Consider the following 14,507-nt stretch of genomic DNA (forward strand, 5'->3'; position numbering starts at 1 on the left):
GTAAGCAAGCTAACAAACCGCTGCTGGGTGCATTCACTTCTACATCATTCAATAGGCTACGTCTTTCTGCGGTGTATTTTCAAATTTAACCCACCCCCTCCGCAAAATAAGATAGCGAAACTAAGTTTGCCTTTTCCCCACGTTCCAGTTTTTTTTTTTTTTCTGCAAGGACAATACAAAAACGAAAAGGCTTGTATTCTTTTAGCTGCTTATAAAATATCTGGGAGGGAACTAGGGACACACCCCCTGTAGCCTAATATAAGGATGAAATATAAATCAGAGCATGTATACCTAGCATTTTAGAGCATATTTCTGTGTATAAACAGGTCATCGTGACGCGCGACAAGCCGAAAAAATAGAACAGAAGCGAAAAACTACGCTTCAGTTCGCTTCTGTCGCACAAGCTTCGCAGCCGGTTCGCGACGCGTTCGCATCTGGTGTAGAGGACGTCGCCCGCTGCCGTTGTAATAACAGTACTTCAACTACGCTTCAGTTACGCGCGTAGTTGAAGTAGCCTACTGTTATTACAACGGCAGCGGGCGACGTCCTCTACACCAGCTGCGAACCGGGTGCGAGACTTGTGTGACACAAGCGAACTGAAGCGTAGTTTTTCGCTTCTGTTCTATTTTCAGTCTTACTCTCATTCAATTTTTAAAAATGGCTGTTCATCCAATCATTTATGTCAGCAAGACAGTTTGTAAAAACAGAGATGGCACTTAGGTCATTTAGCTTCAAAGACGAATAAAGCTGAGTGTTCTCACTGTAGGAATGAAAATTTACCACATGTCTATTAATAATATCTCTGAGAGGCAATATAGACAGAGAGAACAGGAGGGGTCCCAATATGCTGCCTTGTGGAATGCCACCGTCTATACTAACACACTCACAGAAGTGATCGCCTAACTTCACAGTGAACTGTCTCCCAATAATATATGTATAAAAGCAATTTAAAACAGTGCCTGAAAAACCAACCCAATTTTCAAGCCTATAAATTAAAATGTCATGGTCTATTGTGTCAAATGCGGCGCTAAGACCTAAAAAAATGAAAACAGACACATTATTAGAGTCAATACTAAGTCTTAGGTCATTTACAACCTTAACCAGTGCTGTCTCTGTGCTGTGGTGTTCTCTAAAACCTGACCGAAATTTACCTTGGATGCTGTTTCCATTAAGATAATCATTAATTTGCTTAAAAAACACTTTTTCCAATACTTTACTTAAAAATGGTAAACTGCTAAAATCAGAACTGCCAAGAATAGTTGTTTTTCAGCAGTGGCTTTACAATTTCAGTCTTAAAAGCGTTTGGGAAAACCCCCAATTTTAAGGACAGGTTTATAATTTGCATCGTATTCTTCAATATACAGTTGAAATTGTCCTTAAAAAATCTAGAAGGCAAAGGCTCAAGAGAACAAGTGTTTGGATTCATCTGTGGAACAAGTTTTTGCAGTTCATTTTCACGAATCATTGTGAAGCAGTGGATATGAGCGGTTATAGGGATAGTCTGGTAGGCAACTACTGTACTCCTTTGGGTGCTCATAATGGTAGAGCTTATTTTGTCGATTTTATCCATAAAATATAAGGAAAATCCCTCACATTTTAAGGTTGAGACCTGACAGGTGGGAGTTGTGTTTTGGCCTGGATTTAATAGGCAGTCAATTGTTGAAAACAGCATCCTAGGAGTATGCACACTGTCAGAGATAAGTTTTGAAAAATGGGTTTGTCTCGCAATGCATGCAGCTCTATTATACATAGTAAGATGTTCTCTGAAAATATCCAGGTGTGTAGTTACTTTACTTTTTCTCCATTTACATTCTGCCCTTCTGCAAACTCTTTTTAGTTCATAAACATTGTTTGTTTTCCAAAGCACATATCTTTTGCTAGGCATTTTCTTTTCTGTGATTGGTGTATCAAGTACCAAGTACAGTATACAACAGAAGTGAGTACACACCTGTGCAATATCACTTAAATGTCAAATGATTCAAAATTGTATCACCTCTCAATAATTGCATTATTTCTAAGTTGACAAGTATTTCCTCTTATGAACAACCAAAAACAAATACTTTAGAAAGACTATATTGAAAATACAGACCTCAAAGTAGAAACTCAATGCAACAAAAGTGAATACACCTGTGATCACTGACACACAAGTTAGAAAACCTGGGATCATTGAAACAAAATTGAGTACATGTGCGATTTCCAATTAGCCTAATTGCATGAACATATATATATACATATATATATACATTATAAAATGACCTGTGAACACCGGAACGTTCTCAATTTTGGACCTATGGGCTGTGTCTATCTGCATGTCTGCATCATGGCTCCACATGGAAAATAATTGCCAGAGGAATTTAAAAATTTGATTGTGAGACTTCACGAAGATGGAAAAGGATACAGGAAGATCGGTGACCAACTAAAAATCAGTCGAAACACAGCTGCAGCAGTAATCAGGGGTATAGAACGAGCTATAGTACCACTAATCAGAGCCGCAGTGGCCGTCCTCCTAAAATGACGCCACGGAGAGTGCGCTGCTTGCACAATCTAGCTCTGAAAAACAGATGGGCAACTGCTTCAGACTTGGCACAGGGGTTATCAATGGAAATTGGAGTTTCTGTGACAGCTCAGACGGTGCGAAGGACATTGCACAACGTCAACCTCTATGGACGGCGTCCAATAAAAAACCCTTGCTTGCTCTTCGGCACAAAACTGCAAGATTAAACTTTGCTAAAGAACATGAAAAGCCTGATGAATATTGGGAGCACATTCTTTGGTCAGATGAGACCAAGATAAATTTGTTTGGCTCAGACGGGGTCCTGCATGTTTGGCGTGAACCTGGCCAGGACTACCACAATGAATGCATAGTCCCGACAGTGAAGCACGGAGGTGGGAGTGTGATGAAATGGGGCTGCATGAGTGCAAAATGTGTTGGGGAGATGACATTTATAGAAGGCACCATGAATGCCTGTGGAAATACCAAAATACTGACTGACATGATGACTCCCAGTCTCCAGAAGCTTGGCAGAAGAGGAATATTCCAACATGTAACAATCAAAAGCACACTGCCAAAATCACGAAAGAGTTTCTAAAGAAGAAAATAGTGATAACTATGACCCTGCCAAGTATGTCGCCTGACTTGAATTCAATAGAACACCTTTGGGGTATTTTAAAGAGAAAGGTAGAGCAACACAACCCCTCCAGCAAAGAGCAGCTGAAAAAAATTGTCTCTGAAGAATGGCAGAACATCTCTCCAGAAATTTGTGCAACACTGGTATCCTCCATGCCGAGGAGGATTGAGTCTGTCATCAAAAAATAAAGGTAGACATATGAAGTATTGAAAAAATAAAAGATTTGAATCTCAGTAATGAAAGGTGTACTGACTTTTGTTGCATTGAGTTCCTACTGTGGGGCTTGTATTTTTAATATAGTAAATCTAAACTGTTAGTTTTTAATTTTACATAAGAGCAAATACCCTACTGTTCAACTTAGAAGTAATGCAATTACTGTAAGTTGATACAATTTTAAATCATTTGACATTTAAGTGATATTGCACAGGGGTGTACTCACTTCTGTTGTATACTGTAAGTCTTTAAGCATCCAATTAAACAGCTCAACAAGGTCACGTATAGTGGGGCACGCACTAAGAGACAAGGAACACATTAGTTCTGAGAATTTAGCAGCTGCACACGCATCTAAAAAACGCTTCTTAGAAGTGCACACTGATCTGTTTTCCACATGAGAGAGTATTACCTTAAAAGTAAATACAGTAGTGGCATGAAAAAACAACGTTGGTAACTGCAGACAAGTTGAGGTCGACCCCTTTGGAAATAACCAAATCTAATGTGTGTCCATGCTTCCATGTGTTTGTTCGTTTATATGTTAGGCAAGATTAAATGTATCAAGTAGGTTTAAAAACTCCTTCACCTTTGAATCATTGCTGTTACCTGCATGTAAGTTAACATCTCCAATTTTAAGTATTAGATCGTATTTAGTAACTACAGTGGATAACAGATCAGAGAGCTTGGGTGAAAACTTGCGCTGTGTTTTGGAGGACGACTGTTATGGTGAGCACTGGCACAGCGGCACTGATTTCTAAAGCTAAAAACTCGATGGAGGAGAAATCCCCAAGGTCAATTTTATGGAAATCAAATTTCTTTGAGTATATACATGTAACACCACCTCCTCTTTTGCCTTGCCTTCTGGTTTTTAAGAAGTACAAATCTGGTGGGGAAGCTTCAATAAGGCTTACTAAATTTGCAGAAGACAACCAACCATGCTTCTGTAAGAAACATAATGTCCAGTTTTCTATCCAGGATCATGTCTTTGATGATAAAACTTAGACTTAGACCTAACTTAATCTTTTTTCAAATCTGAGCTGATGAATGTGTTGCAATAGTAATGGGGACAACAATATGATTACAGATATTTAAGAGACGAGATGCTCCTCCATCTATAGGCCTACTACAGCAACCTGATATGACAGGAATGGGGAGCGGGTCTGCATAAAAGCCAGGATTAAATGTACTTTGATTTTGAGTGTTGTCAAGACATAGTTACATAGTCCGATTTCACCACTTCAGTATATTGCTGGCCAACACTGAAGTCCTGTGCCTGCTTGGATGAAGACCGTCTCTTTTGAAAAAGAAAGGTCTGCTCCAGAAAGTCCCAATTATTGATAAAATCCATTTTGTTTGTTGCGCACCAATTTTTAAGCCAATCGTGCAGGTGCCAGTGATTACTGAACTTTTCGTTTGTGACTCGGGAGCTGACCTGGTATGACGTGAGCTTGCTTTGTAATGATATGAAATCCTTCTTTAGTACCTCAGACCGTCCTCTGCAATGATTGCTGGAGCTCTATGTTCAATGTCAGCCACTCTCGCACTGGGGAAACAAAAAAAATCCCGAAAGCCATTTGAAATGTCCAGGTTTCCTATTATGGAATCCCCATAAAAACGACTGTGACTGTGAGGGTGAAGTAGGGGTTTCGAAGCAGTTGCAGGGCGGGAGAACGAACCCTGTGATGAGGGGGGTGCCAGCCGGTCCCGGCCTCTTTGGCGCGGGTGCTACCATTCTTCACAGGAGGCAGGAGCAGTAGTGAGAAACACCAAGCCCAGCTTCTGCTGTGGAGCGGTGTCCTTCTGGCTCGGGGTCAGGGTTGGGGCTTCGCGGGGTGGAAGCTTCCCAGGCCGCTTCCAAGCAAGCTCGCCTTATGTTGAGGAGTTATTGCCATTCTAGCAGCTCGTTGATTGGTCTTTCCACAGGCTGCAATTCCCTGTTGATGGCATCCGACTCCTCTCCTATGTCCAAGTCTCTCTTGCCATCACTCACTGCATAGTGCCTACTTTCGTAAGGCAAGCCAGCCATGTTCCTCACACAATTAGGCTGTGCAAAGTGGCGAGATGGCAGTTACGAGCCCAGGGCACGTGTTTGCAGTCTCCTATAGCAAGTACTAGCCGTGTCCGGGAGTAGATTTCCAGCCTATGCAAATGTTTAAATGATCCCACACATTTAATTCCAAGCATTCATAAGCACTATAGCCAGTAAAGCTCTTTGTAATTATTTACTTGATATCGACCTTTGTGCGGGAGTCACATGCATTATTTTCAGTCACAGGTACGCAAATTCAAAGTGCACAAACTAAGATTCACTATGGAAAAGCATACATATAAGCTTTAATATCAGTTATTTTATTTAGACGATTCCATGAATTTCACAATAATATCAAAGGTTAACACATTTCCCATTTGTAAAAAGAATGATACTTTCTGTATGTGCTATGCAGATGTTACTTCTTTCTTAATATATACCACACAGATGTAAAAAAAACAAAAAAAACATACAAAAATAAAACAGTTTTGATCGTATATTAACTATTATGCAATGTGGAACCACACTGTCTTAAGAATGCTCAATATCACAAAAACATGTATTGTCATGAAAAGGCAATCTTCACTGGTGTTTCTTGCACTCATAATAAACACAATAATACTGTATATACATTTTAATACTACTTTCTATCAATTAAAATGTTCATAATAAAGGCACCAGTGTGCAGTCTGAAACAACTCACACTGTATTTTTAAGAATGTTCATTGGTACATTTATAACAACTAAAATGTTCTACCAATCATCCTTGTAAAAAAAACAGTAACAAGTGCAAAATTCACATTGACTGTACACGAGCAATATATCAAGAAACACATATACAGACCATTAGAAAATATTGAAGCGCATGTACACTATTTAAAGCCACTGACGATCATATGCAGCAACATTTGTAAATATTTGCAAACATATGTAAAGGCCAAAATGTAAGAATTATAAACTGTGGTCAAGACTGAATTTGAGAAATGAGGGTTAGTATGAGGAAACATTGTGGGAATTTCAAATCACAGGATCCCAAGGACAATACTTGAGAAACTGTATCACACTGTTTTCACTGAAAAGCGTCAACTAACCCGAGGTCATCACCTGGCAGAATCTACAAATGTGCACTCAAAACAATTCCATTTATGAAAATATGTTACATAAAATGTTACTGCTGTTGCTTAGTAACATAGATGTGCCTTTGCTTAAATTCTGAAATGGCACATGCAGGGATTCTCCTGCATTGAAATGTTTTAGGCGGGCCACTAAAATGATTTTTCAAGCCACCTAAGCCGCCTATAGGAGAAATTGCACACAAAAAATGTAAAACTATTAGAAATGGTCCATGAACTTATTGGTAAAATTTTGTCACGACTGATACTGCATTTCAAGTTTTAAATTTTTTTACGTGCAACCTTAGACACACTAAATTAACTGCTGCAGAATACCTAGAAAACTTTGTGAAACAGACAGTGCTAATGACAGTGCATGCCAATTAGGCATCTGCTTTCAAATTTTTTGTGGTTTTGTGTGTTCATAGGGAAATTATTGGTTCATTTATGCCACATATGCTGACTTTTAACATATATTTATTGATCATTATGCGATGTAATTGGACATAAAAATATCCGAAATATGCGCTAGTGGTTTATGCAAATATGCAATCTCAATGGAATGAATGGGAAATGATTCAGGATTTGGAAATTCTACACAAATACTAGAATTATGTGATTATCCATTGTGCAATTAAATGAATTCTATGGCATTAAACTACACAGTTTTTGCCTATCTGTGCAGATTGAAATGATAAATAAAATTCTGAAAAGGCTTTAATATTGTACCCTACGTTTTTAGTGAAAAAAATGAAACACATTTCAAAAATTCTAAATACCACTATTCTTGTTGAATGACCACGATTACAATATGTAAATCTTTCAGGCTGTATTTTCCAGTTCTGGCACTTACAATATGTAACCCTCCAATAAATATTTTAATTCTTTCAATTTATATTTTTGTTATGTATTCCGTTTTTTCAGTATACAATGCACTGTGGTGGTCTCTTGTAGACCAGAACTTTCCATTCTAATTGTAGCTAAATATAGGGAGATGGCACGTCAAATTGACGGTGGCAGTAAAGCCAGATCAACCGTAGTCACTGTCACACAAAGTCACCACCTAAGCCCTACTTTGAGCCAGGAAAAACCCTGATATGTCTATGCTCCAGTTATATCTTCAGAGGGGCTGCTCAAATAATCACATCAGCAGGAGCAGACCAGTCTTTGTGCAGAATCATTTATCGACCCTGTCATTACACCACAGCCGGGTCCACCAAAATGTCAGAGCCTGGTGGTGACCTGGGTGACCTCAGAGTTTGTGTCATTGGATGGCTGGCAGCGGGAGTCCAGGGAGGACATCTCCCGGGCTAGTCATACCTGGTGGTTGCTCCGCTCCAGGGTGAGGCCACTGGAGTTGCCATCCCGGTGCAGGTTGCGGGTGCGGGTGGAGCTCTGCAGCACCAGGCCCGAGGCAGTGGGGAAGCAGAACTCCCTGAAACAGCGCTTGAAGTTTTCGTCCAGGAAAGCGTAGAGCACAGGGTTGAGGCAGCTGTTGGTGTAGCCCAGGGCGATGCAGAAGTGCCAGGTAACCGACTGCAGCAGGGAGCCGGGGACGTTGACCAGTGCCTTGATGATTACGTAGATGTGGATGGGCGTCCAGCAGACGATGAAGACGGCCACCACCACCAGCACCATGCGGGTGATGCGGCGCAGGTTGCGGTCCTTCTCCTTGGAGCCGGACAGCATGCGTACGCTCTTGAGCCGCAGGATCATCAGGCCGTAGCACACAGTGATGATGAGGACGGGCATGATGAAGGCAAAGATGAAGACGCAGATCTTCAGCAGGTTCTCCCAGTACCAGGAGGGGTGTGGGAAGATCAGTGTGCAGTCAATGCTGCCTGAGGCTGTAGGATAGACAAATGGGGGAAAAGTAAAATTGCATACCAGACAGCAGAATATAAGACACGAGAAACCCTTTTACTCTAAAGCAGAAAATCAATGGAGTACATACTACTACTGCACTGCCAAAAAATTTCAAATTTTTTGTCACAATGTAAAATGTAGTGCTAATGTTTGTAGTTCAATATTTAACCCCAGAAATAGTAATTTTCTTTCCATTGGAAATACAGATACAACCTTTCCTTTTGACCTACATTGAATATAAATGTGGATTTCTGATTTCCTCTGCTCCTTTCCACCAAGCTAATTGCTATTCAACATGTTTTGCCACTGCAGCACTCTTAAAATGTAGCATCATATTATGAGTAATATACAGTGTTCTCAGCACGCCAACCATAACAGTAGAGCTACCATAAGAATCACACAATTAGTACTTTTTAGTATGTCAGAAGAGAAGGCCTGTCATATCTTTTAAAGCAGCTTGGTGAATAATATGAATAAATTATATAACCCTGCAATTTCCTGGTATGATAATTTATGTTAATGTGTTACAGGAAACGTTTCTGACAGGATCACACAGGACCTGTAAAATGAACCAGATGATTTCTCACTGGGGCTAGTATTTAGTCCAAAGCTGATCAAGTTAAGTTTCTTTTCTGTTGCTTTTCCACTGATGTGTCAGAATGCAAACTGAGCTGAAGAAACCTATTGAGCTATTGCTAGCAATGGTGCGATGGTGCATTCACTGCACCACAACTTTGCTAATACAAAGTAGGCCTACAAATGCAGTTCAGTTTCTGGTGCAACATGAACATTCTGTTTGTCTTATTTTGACTGCAAAGCAGACAAAGGTCAAACTGATGGTGGATTGTAATTGTAAAAAGTTTTTGGCCATTTCATCACGACAAATAATGACTAAAAAATCCAATTAAGCTAAATGGCAGTGATCACACCATACTGCTTCTCTAACAAAATATTTCCAATCCATCAAATACAGTGAGCACTTTGTGACAGTGACACATTTTTTGTTATTTTGGTTCTGTACTCTAGCACTTTGAGTTCGAAAGGATACAATGCCAATGTGGTTGAAGCACAGACTGTCAGCTTTAATCTGAGGGTATTTTCGGATGAACCGTTTAGAAATGACAGCACCTTTTGTACATGGTCCCCCCATTTTAAGGTACTACATGTATTTGTTGACTTGGCTTCACAGATGTGTTTCGTTAGGCAGGTGTATTCATTTGTGTCGTTAGTAAATGCAGAAGAGAGCTGTTTATGTCTAGTCTTGATTCTAGACTTTGTAATTTCCTTTGGAGATTGTTGTTGGGGTGTGACAACATGAGGAAGACAGCAGTGTCGATGCAAATTAAGCTGGCCGTCATAAGGCTCAGAAATGAAAATCAATCAATCAGGAACATTGCAAACCCCCCTGACAACAGCCCAACAGATCAAAAACACTCTCTTGGATGCAGGTGTAGATGTGTCAAAGTCTACCATACGTAGAAGACAACACCAGCAGGACTACAAAGGGTACACTACAAGATGCAAACCACTGATAAGCCTGAAGAACAGAAAGGCGAGATTACAGTTTGCTAAAAAAACACCTAAAAGAGCCCCAAGAATTCTGGAACAAAGTCTTGTGGACAGATGAGACAAAGATTAATATGTACCAGAGTGATGGAAAGAGGAAAGTGTGGAGAAAAAAAGGAAATGCCCATGATCCAAAGCATACCACCTCATCCGTGAAACATGGTGGAGGGGCGTTATGGCTTGGGCCTGTATGGCTGCCAGTGGAACGGGCTCACTTGTCTTCATCGATGATGTGACTGCAGACAGAAGTAGAACAATGAATTCTGAAGTCTACAGAAATATTTTATCTGCTCAGATAAAACCAAATGCCTCCAAACTCATTGGACGGCACTTCATCATGCAATCAGACAATGACCCGAAACATAATGCTAGAGCAACGAAGGGGTATTTGACGGCCAAAAAGTGGAAAATCCTTGACTGGCCGAGTCAATCACCGGATCTGAATCCAATTGAACATGCATTTTACATGCTGAAGAGGAGACTGAAGGCAAAAAGTCCCCGAAACAAGCAGGAACTGAAGATGACTGCAGTACAGGCCTGGCAGAGCATCACCAGGGAAGATACCCAATGTCTGGTGATGTCTATGCGTCGCAGACTTCAAACAGTCATTGCATGCAAAGGATACGCAACCAAATATTAAAAATGATTACTTTAGTCTACATTATGATAAACTGTCCAATATGTTTTGATGCCTGAAAATGGGGGGACTATGTACAAAAGGTTATATAATTTCTAGACGGTTCATCTGATATGTATGAAAATACCCTCAAGTTAAAGCTGACAGTCTGCACTTCAACGTCATTGTCATTGTATCCTTTCAAACGCAAAGTGCTAGAGTACAGAACCAAAATAACAAAAAATGTGTCACTGTCCAATGAATTATGGTGCTCACTGTATGTTCATCAAAGTGCACTTGAGATGACAAGGCTAGTTTGTCATTTCTAGTTTGTCATCTGGGGTGCACTTTGATATTTCATACAAATGTACAGTTTAACATGGACGCTTTCTCTGAGAAATAAGCAATAGCTGCAGTCGATCAACGTTAGTGAGATAGCTTATCTTGGCAATCTGTCATAAAAAATCAATTAATAGCACATTCTGTCTACTCTCATTGAGTGTTATCACAAACCATAAACCCCATCATACAGTGGTAATCAGGCAACTAGAAACATATACAGTACAGCCAAGCTATTTGCCATTTCAAGCATGTACGTCAGGTAGCCTATTCCCTAAGAGCGTCTTTTCAAGATATAACTGTGTATGAAATATTAAATTATATTTTAACAATATAGGCCTATTTACTTGGTCATGGGTTTTTACTAAACCAGTTGTGAGTGTTGATTGTTCAGCATGTGAATTTTGATTGACAGGTGAACATAAAGCATAAATCGCCCTTGGTGTAGATGCTAGTCAACAATACATAATTATCTTTACCATTATAGTTATCGTTACAGCTCTGGGGGCAATCAAGAGGCAACAGGGAGACACATAAGAGCATGTAAAACTTGCCGTTATAGTCGATGGCAGTGGTGGCCATGATCATAACAGGGAGGCTAATAGCTGAAGACAGGATCCAGTTGCAGACGTTGATGATTTTGGCGTTGCGGGGTGTGCGGAAGTCCAGGGCCTTAATAGGGTGGCAGACAGCAATATAGCGGTCCACGCTCATAGTGGTGAGTGTGAATATGCTGGTGAACATATTATAGTAGTCGATGGACATCACCATCTTGCAGAGCACATCCCCAAAGGGCCAGGTACCCATAAGGTAGTTGACACTCTGGAATGGCAGTGTGCTGGTGGCCAGGGCATCAGCCAAGGCCAGATTGAAGATATAGATGTTGGTGGCTGTCTTCATTTTGGTATACCTGGAGTGGGGACAAAATAGGCAGTGGTTTATACACGTTTCAGGGATGAAGAAGTGCAAGAGAAGCCAGTCAGTCTGTGACTGTCAAATGGGAATTACTGCTGTAGTATGTGCATTCCTAAGAGATTAAATTATAAAGATATCATATTTTGTGAGTGTGAAATGTGTGCTTTCATTTCATTTTATTGATTTATAGAATTAGTTTTGAGTTAAGCCTAATCAACAGCTTTGTATGCATTGCAAATTCAGTGACTAAATTTTAAGGTATACTGCTTTGTGTCCTTTTCAATTATTAGCGCTGTAATGTTTTTCCAAATCCACAGTTTGGTTTAAACCGTTTTTTGAGCCACATTTGTTTTGGGGGTAAAAGGGGAAAAAAACAGCAACACAGACCACAAAGGAACTGTGTAAATATATAATTTTATTTATTTGTAATATTTTTTATTTTATTTTTATGCTACAACCTCATTGAGGTAACTCATTCAAGAAACTTGGCCCTGTGTTTCTTAATCTTGCCATCTCAAGAGAATATGCATATTATGCATTATTTTTGCAAGTTTCAGCAGAAAATTCCTGAAATATCCAGAATATATACTCTAAAACACAGTTGTCAGAATCCAGTCCTGGAGGGTTGCAGCGTCAGCTGGTTTTTGGTGAATTTGATTGGGTAAATAATTCACACACCTTGTTCCCAAGGCCTTAAATGGCCGTTGATTGAAAGGAAACCACCAATACCTGCACACGCTTCTGACCTCAAGGACCCCCTGGACACCCCTGTTCCAAAAACCAGAAGTGGAAAATGCAGGTGCAGAAAGTAAACATCCTCCTCAGTATTTTGTTTCAACCACCTGACTTTTGCTAATTACCACAATCAGCCAGCCAGGAGGTAGAACAAATTAATGAAATCAGCCGGCTTGAGTTCATGGGTGGCAGAAATACATGGCAGGATTTCCACCACTGCTAAAAACTCTTTTGAGCAGGAGTGTCCAACTAAAGTCTTAAGATTAAAATGATGTTTATTTACTGGAAAGGCAGTTGTCAGAAATACAGGAAAGGTATTCTGGATTCAGCAGAGTCAGTCCGAACCCTGTTATCAGGACTGAACGTCCTTAAATACCTTTTTTCATACGTTGTTTCATACAAATGTCATTTTTTGCCTGTTATAAACCGGCCATTTTTACTCTGGCACAACTTGAGTAAACGTGAATTTGCTTAAGTATGAGCTTTACATGACTGTTGTTTGTCTTGTTAAATTAATTATTCTGCACTGCAGGCTAAAGCCAATTAATGCGTTGTCTACTATCCATACAGGCCTATTTGCCCCATTGAACAACAAAAATTGTGTTAATTAGCCTTAGAGATTTTTTCGTCTGTAAGGCCATAACTGCTTCTTTTGTTGAGACAAGGTTTACACTCACAATAAATGCAGATGCAAACTGTTGTGTAAAGCAGATGATTTTTGCTTTCAAATAGATTTTGTTTTGTAGTCTAAAAATGAAAGACAATGTAGTTACACATCGTTAAACACTCCCGCCTACTGTGCACACGATGATAGAAATGGGCACAAAATACATTTTAATAGGTTGTTTGACAAACTGAATGCTTATGGAAACATTCCCCACAATCCACAGGTATCCCTGCATTTTTACTGTAGGGATACTTAGACAGAAATTAAAACCAGGAGACAAAGAAGTTATGTGATCACATCTCTGAGTTTGTTTATATGTGCAACTTTTCTGCCCGTAAAATTTGTGCCACTGGGACAAGAAATGATTATCATAATTTTATTTAGAAAGAACAATTCACCCCATTCTGTTAAATGCACTTGTTGTTACGTTGTTGTGATAGTACCACACATGGCTTGATTATTTTCCTAAGCTTTAAAGTAAGTATTTTTATTATTTTGTCATGCTTGCCATACTGTAAAACGTAATTTGACATTGTAATTCAATGCCCAGGAAGCATCTCACAGGCTAAGCTTTTGCAGATGTTACGGCTCAAGACTACCGAGTTACAACAACCGGCTGCCAGCACTAAGGCCGAACACCACAGCGTCCTTCTGCACAAAAATAGGTACATTCACTATGACATTGTACAAATTGGAAACACACAAACAGGGCAGAGCCAGAAGGACATACATTTCTCTCTCAGACCAGTCTGAGCTGTCTAAAAGTAATTCTGACCTCACTCGCAACAAGGACTGGACAGAGAGGGAGTCAAAACAAAAGGGGAGAAAGGGGGAGGTGATTCTTCCGGCCCGCTGCTGACCTACCCTGACTGACTGAAACTAAAAAGGTGAAGTAAATAAAGAAAACAACCATTTACCACAATGCCAACCAGCAGTGTTTACCGCTTTTAAATAAACCACAATTATTTATAAAATCGCAAGTACAAGACAAAAGAACAAACGAATAGTCACGTTGTGTTGAAGTGCGTGCCTGCAGGATCAGAGAAAGAGAGTGGCTGCCACGAATCAACATTTTATACAGTGCGTGAGGCTTGCACCTGCAACCGAACAGTGCACACACATCGCCTGTAAATTGCTGAAAAAGCAAAGTACACGCGACACAAAACACACTTGCGTGACATAGAAAATTACAGCAAAATTCAGTTTTATTAAATAAATAACTAGGAGCACATAACACCAGAGAAATTGTGAAGTGGCAGTGTAAACTGGCTTTTAAGTTTAAAAAGTAAAAACCTTGTATTAACAAGCTGACTTGACTGATGTA

General features: G+C 39.9%; 1 protein-coding gene across 1 annotated transcript in view; it reads right to left on the reverse strand.

Moving 5' to 3' along the window:
• Positions 1–5,666: 5,666 nt before the first annotated feature.
• The window catches only part of LOC135247753 (delta-type opioid receptor-like), a 28,324-nt gene continuing 19,483 nt past the window's right edge, over positions 5,667–14,507 (reverse strand). The window contains exons 2-3 of the mRNA XM_064321550.1: positions 11,421–11,776; positions 5,667–8,326 (exon numbers count right to left, since the gene is read on the reverse strand). Of these exons, the coding sequence (XP_064177620.1) occupies positions 7,794–8,326; positions 11,421–11,776 (889 nt within the window). The 3' untranslated portion in view covers positions 5,667–7,793. The remainder of the gene's footprint in view (positions 8,327–11,420; positions 11,777–14,507) is intronic.

The sequence above is a fragment of the Anguilla rostrata genome, chromosome 2 (genome assembly GCF_018555375.3).
Source record: "Anguilla rostrata isolate EN2019 chromosome 2, ASM1855537v3, whole genome shotgun sequence".
NCBI lineage: Eukaryota > Metazoa > Chordata > Actinopteri > Anguilliformes > Anguillidae > Anguilla > Anguilla rostrata.